The 6000-nt window shown below is 38.8% G+C and overlaps 1 protein-coding gene across 1 annotated transcript in view; it reads right to left on the bottom strand.

Moving 5' to 3' along the window:
• Positions 1–6000, bottom strand: part of DDR2 (discoidin domain receptor tyrosine kinase 2) — a 146889-nt gene that overhangs the window by 4226 nt on the left and 136663 nt on the right. The window contains exons 17-19 of the mRNA XM_044674862.1: positions 4906–5097; positions 3065–3299; positions 245–394 (exon numbers count right to left, since the gene is read on the bottom strand). Coding sequence (XP_044530797.1) covers positions 245–394; positions 3065–3299; positions 4906–5097 — 577 coding nt within the window. The remainder of the gene's footprint in view (positions 1–244; positions 395–3064; positions 3300–4905; positions 5098–6000) is intronic.

Raw genomic sequence — 6000 nt, 5'->3', positions numbered from 1 at the left:
AGAAAGAAAGAAGGGAAATAAAGAGAAAGGAAGGAAGGAAGAAAGAGAGAAAGAGAGAAAGAAAGAAGGGAAAGAAGGGAAAGAAAGAGAAAGGAAGGAAGGAAGAGAAAAAGAAAGATAGATGGATAGATGAATAGACAGAGGGATAGATGGATAGACAGATAGATACTGAGTCAGAGTATTCTTCTAGTCTCTTCTCCAGGAGTTTGCATATCCACATCCATCCCTCCTTAGTTTTTATTACCTGCCGCCCTTGGTCTCGGAAGAATTCTCCAGTATTCTCGATGACTTGCTCATCTGACAGCTGGGAATATGGTTGCTCCTGGCAAAAAGTGAAGGTCTCCCACAGTGTCACCCCAAAGGCCCACACATCACTTGCTGTGGTGAACTTGCCCTAGTCAATTACAAAAAGAGAAGAGAAAAAAGAGAAAAATTGAGGATAACCTTCCCCCGCTCTCTCCAAGGGAGCAATGCTTTGGACTTTACTCCCTCACTCACCTCTAGAGCAACAGCCATTACCAAAGCCTGAGTTGTGTGAGATTCTCAAAGAGTGAATTTCTCATGTTACTGAAATGTTCTCAATAAGCTTTGTACTGTTCAAAAGTGGTTTTCCCACTCTATGTTTCTTGTGTTCAAAATGCTTTCATGAAGCTTTACACCATTTAAAAGTGATTTTCCCAGCCTTACTATTCAGTTCAGGCTATACCTGAAAGGCTTACTTCTTTTGATGAGCAAACATAGCTGTCAGAATCATATTCTTAAAGCACAGATCTCACCATAACATTCCCTATTTTTCTTTAGGATAAAGTACCAATTCTTCAGTTGACACTGCCAGCTCTTCACAAGTTGCCTCCAGCCTTCTTTTCCCTTTTATTCCCCAAACCATCTAGGGCCAAAGGTTTCTGCCATTAATAAAGGAATCCTGAAAATCAGAAGTGTCTTTATTCACTGTCTGACTATGCAAGTGGCGAGCAAAACTCCTGAGTGAATTGGAATCAAATTAAAATGAAATTGAGAAGTCTTCAGCAGAATAATCAGGCTTATTTCATGTTACTTCATTTTATCCATCCATTCTGTGTTCCACCTCAAGTAACCTACTTGTTATCCTCTGAATCCAGTGCTCTTATCTCTTGCCCCAATATCTTTCTGCTTAAAGTCCAGGACTTCCTTTATGACTCAGCTCATAGACAACCTCCTAAGGGAAATTTTTCCTGATCTTCCTCACTGTGAATATTCTCTCTACTTTGATATTATTACGTGTACTCTTCTCTGTTCACATGTTTTATCACTACCCCAAGGAGCACATAAATTCCTTGAAGGAAAGGACTATATTTTGTTTTGTCTTTATAGTCTCAGTGCCTAGTAGAATTCCTTGCAGATAGCAGGAACCTAAGAAATGCTTCTTGGACTGGAATTAAGCACTACACATTTGTTTCTTTTCTCTTTTTTTCTTTACTTTTCCTTTAAAAAATTTTTATACAGTCATTAATAGAGGTCATGATTTTTTTGTTTTTAGAGAGCAAGAAAGATATGGTCAAAAGAGCACTGGACTTAGAGTTAGATAACTTAGGTTTGGATTTTAGCTATTCCTTTAGTAAGTCACCTGACCTCTCTGGGCCTCAGTGTCCTCAATTGAAAAAAAAGTAATAATTCTAGATTATTTCTAATCATTTTCAGTAATAAAACTATAATCCTATTATATTTAGAGAACCCAAAGCCCAAGTGATTTACTTAAAACCATTCAAAAAGTCAACAAGAAGCAATAAGTATTTATTAAGCAGCTGCTATGGGCAAGATGAGAGATGTCATGTCCAAATAGATATAGAGCTAGCCTCAAAACTTGAATTCAAATCTGGCCTTTAACACATACTGACTGTGTGACCTTAGACATGCTTTACCTTTTAGTGCTCCAGGTAACTGCCTACAACTGTAAGTCACAGAACATATGCTGATCTGCATTGGCAGAGGGAGTTTTCTTACTGGAAGTACTATATATGGATGACATTAAAGATCCATTGTGTAGGACTGTCCTAATTACCGGAGACACAAAGATAGAAATGAAATAGATCACAGTCTCAAGCAGCATCCAATTTAATGGGTAGGAAAGGAGGAAAAAAATGAGAAAAGGAGAATGAGATAATACAAAGGGGAGGACCAGACACTGCTATGAGAAGCTTGAGGAAGGACAAATCATTCTCACCTGTCCAGGCTAGGGCAGGCCTGCCATCCCAGAAGATTTGATGGAAGAGTTAGGTTTTGAGTTGGGTCTTGAAAGAAAAAAGAGACTTCAACAGAGAGGTAGGGTTGAGTCCATTCTAGGCACAGAGGACAGCAGGAACAGAAGTATGGAAACAGCAGAGAGCAGACCAAGAATGAGGCACAGAGATTAGTTCAGTTGGCTAGAATATAGAATACAAGAAAGCAGGGATGTGCTGGTATATTTTAGTAACCAACTCTCTGAAAAAAAATGGGGTAGATATAGCACATTTTAAAGTTTAATCCAAATTATTAACATTTTAGCCATAATTTTCTTAAGCCTAAACATTCAACAAAACCATAAAGAAGCCCTGTTTTTAGCATTTGCTGATTTCTAAGATGTAACTGCTCACACCACAAATATAACAATGAGCTACATTCAGTCCTGCTGAAGGAAAAGTAGCAGTAGGAAATAAAGTTGGAGAGCCAGGTTCAAATCACACTCTAAAAGAGCCTTAACTAGAAGATATAGGAGTTTATCACGGGAAGCCAATAAGGATTTTTAACTAGAGGAGATATTTGATCATGATGGTTCTTCAATGAGATTACATGGAAGTGGAGTGAAGGATGATTAGAACATCCTAGGGCTAATGTTGAAATCTTTTGGGTAGAGATACCAAGCTCTTCAAGTATTTTCTCCTATTATCTCAGCTGCAATTCTATACTTTCCACCTTATGGAGCCAGGACAGTAGAAGACCATGAATAAGTCTTTTTGACATATAACACTTTATGGACCTGTGACAGTAGGAGACCATTGGTAAGTCTTGTTGACTAACAGGTTAGAACTTAAAAAATATGGAAACTCACCAATAAGATACTCTCCCAAGACATCCAACGAATAGGGAGCACTGCCCGACCTTGGATCCTGTAGTAGTCTCCACTGTACAGGTTCCTGCTCATCCCAAAGTCTGCTATCTTGATGGTGTAATTCTTTCCCACTAAGCAATTTCGTGTGGCCAGGTCTCGGTGGACAAAATTTAGAGAGGACAGATACTTCATGCCTGAAGCTATCTGTGTGGCCATGAACTTCAGGTTTATATAACTAAGGAAAAAGAAGAGGAGACGATGAGAAACCACCATCGCCCAGATGAATGCAGCCAAACCGTATCACCTTACCTGGACTATGGCAGTTAATGTCTAATTGGTCTCCCTGTTTCCAGCCTCTCTTCTCTCTAATCCAACTTCCACACAAATACCAAATCTTTGTCCCTAAAGCACAAGTCTGACCATGAGCTATGCCCCATAAAATCTTTAAAATCTTAAATGGTTTCCTATTATCTATAGGATAAAATTCCTACCCTCAGCTTGGCATTTAAAGGCCTCTATAGTCTGGCTTTCAGAATGCTTTCCAGTTTCTTTCATATTTTATAGCTTTAAACATTGGCCTACTTGTTATTTATCCTATATGACATTCCTTCTCCCATCCCCTTGTCTTTTCTTTGGAATGCTCTCCCTCTTCACTTGTGAATTGTACAGTGGAATTCTTTGCTTCCTTCAAAACATCAAACTTGATGTCATTCCTAATCATCTCAGTTATTAGTACTCTTTCCCTCTTGAAATTACTTTGTATGCACTTTGTAATTAATTATATGGATATGTGCTGCATTTTCCTTCTGTCCCTCCTGCCCTCAGTAGCATGTAAGCGCCTTCACAACAGGAAGTTTATTTTTGTCTCTTAACTCCCGGAGCCTAGCACGATGCCTTGTACATAAATTTGTTGACTTTAATTGAATCATGGATATGGAGAGATGAGTCTCTCCAACTATACAGGAAGTTTCTTGAAGGTCGGGACAATATCTTGCATTCTGATTTCTACTCGTCAGGTATGTTGTAGATGAAATTCTCACTGGTACATTTTTGGATTAGATTGCTGCTGAGACCCCTTTTGACTTTGGGATTCTGCCATTTTGTATCATTGATAACACTTAGCAAAGTGCTTGGCATTAAGAACTAAGTCTGTTCAATAAAATGTACTGAATTAATGGATTAACTTTTTTTTGATGATGGAATGTCTGAGGACAGATCCAAAAAGACCTCAAACAAGATTCAACCATTGCTCTTCATTTTGAGCTTTTTATTATAAAGAGGAAAACTATAATATAAAGCTAATAGTAATGATGCTAATAACAATAAAATTCCATATTTACATAGCTCTTTAACAATATAATCTCCTTGAGAGTACAAACTGTTTCATTCTTTGCATTTGAATCCCAAATACCTAGAACAGTGCCTGCTTGGTAGAGTGAAAGTAGAAACCATTATTTCTAGAGGCAGCTCACCCTAACTTTTGGGTAATTTTAATTGCTGGGAACTTTGTCCTTATAATAAGCCTAAAATAGCTTCTCTGAATTCATGCCTCCAACTCTATCTGCCTCTAGTTCTGCCTGTTTGGACCAAGAAGATAAGTCTAATCCTTCCACGTGACAGTCCTTCAACTGATTTGAGAAAGCAATCATTTCCTCCTTAAAGTTTCTCTTCTTTGGGATAAGCAGCCCCAACTTCTTCAACTGATGAACTGAAGGTGATAACAAAGTCTTCAGTCCCTCTTACCATTTTCCTCCTTCTTCTTTGGATGCTCTCAAGCCTATAAGCATCCTTTCTAAAATGCAGTGTCAGATCCCAAAAACGAAGTGCCCTGATTCAGTTACCTGACAGTAGGTGCATTACTGGAGGGAGGGCTCTGGGGTTCATGTCGGGAAAGGAATTGGTTGAGGTCTCCATTCTCCATGTACTCAGTGATCATACAAAGGGGGTCTTCTGCAATGCACACCGCCAATAGCCTGATGATGTTTGGGTCCTTTAGGCGGGACATGATCTTTATCTCCTTGAGAAAATCATTCCTTTGGAAGGATATAGACAGATACAGATATGCCCACCAGTCACAGATCAATACAGAGGTCACTGGAGTTAGAAGGCATAATGGGAAAAGCATCCCCAGCAAAGCCTCCTCCCACTTCCATTGCCCATAACTCTGCCAGACGTTGCTCAGCTCTGAAGAATTGGTATAAAAATGCCTGATGATTGTTCATTTTACTTGCTCTACAATTTATATCCTCATAGAGCCATATGCTCCCATAGTGCTGTTGGCAAACTAAATTTGTAAAGAGAACTCTATTCTAAGTGGATTGTGGGAGTTTGTTATTTAAAGGAGCCCTAATATGAATTATTTAATAAAATGAAACATCTTTTTTTTAAAGTGAATAGTTTCTTGCTGATTTAAGTATCTTATAAAGCTTCTATACCAACTAGTAATCCAAAAACCCAGATTATTAACAGGATAGATCTAATTAAAGGCACACTCTGGTAACATAATATTATTTCAAAAGCTGCATTTAGGTGGACAAGAATAAAGAAGTAGATCTGTATTGGCTGGGAACCTCTAGAAAATCTCCAGCCTGAATATTTTATGATTTGTTGCAAGTTCTAACCACATAGATCGAATGATGGAATAAATCCCCAAACTGGGCCAGTACTGATAATTTCCCGTCTAGCAGCTGGCTCCAACATTTGGAGCTTATCTTGGACTTTATAGGGACAGCTCTGAATGGTAAGTCCTAAGTCTCTTATGTGGCATATAAGAATCACTGGTGGTGAGAGGTGGGAGGTATCTAGACAGCACAGTGGATAGAGTACCAGGGCTGGAGTCAGGAGGACGTAGGTTCAAATCTGCCCTCAAACACTTCACAGCTGAATGACAGTGAGTAAGTCACTTAACCCCAATTGCCTCATCCTTACCACTCTTC

This window comes from Gracilinanus agilis, chromosome 4 (genome assembly GCF_016433145.1).
Source record: "Gracilinanus agilis isolate LMUSP501 chromosome 4, AgileGrace, whole genome shotgun sequence".
NCBI classification, from domain to species: Eukaryota; Metazoa; Chordata; class Mammalia; order Didelphimorphia; family Didelphidae; genus Gracilinanus; species Gracilinanus agilis.
This window is presented reverse-complemented; position numbering and strand designations above follow the sequence as displayed.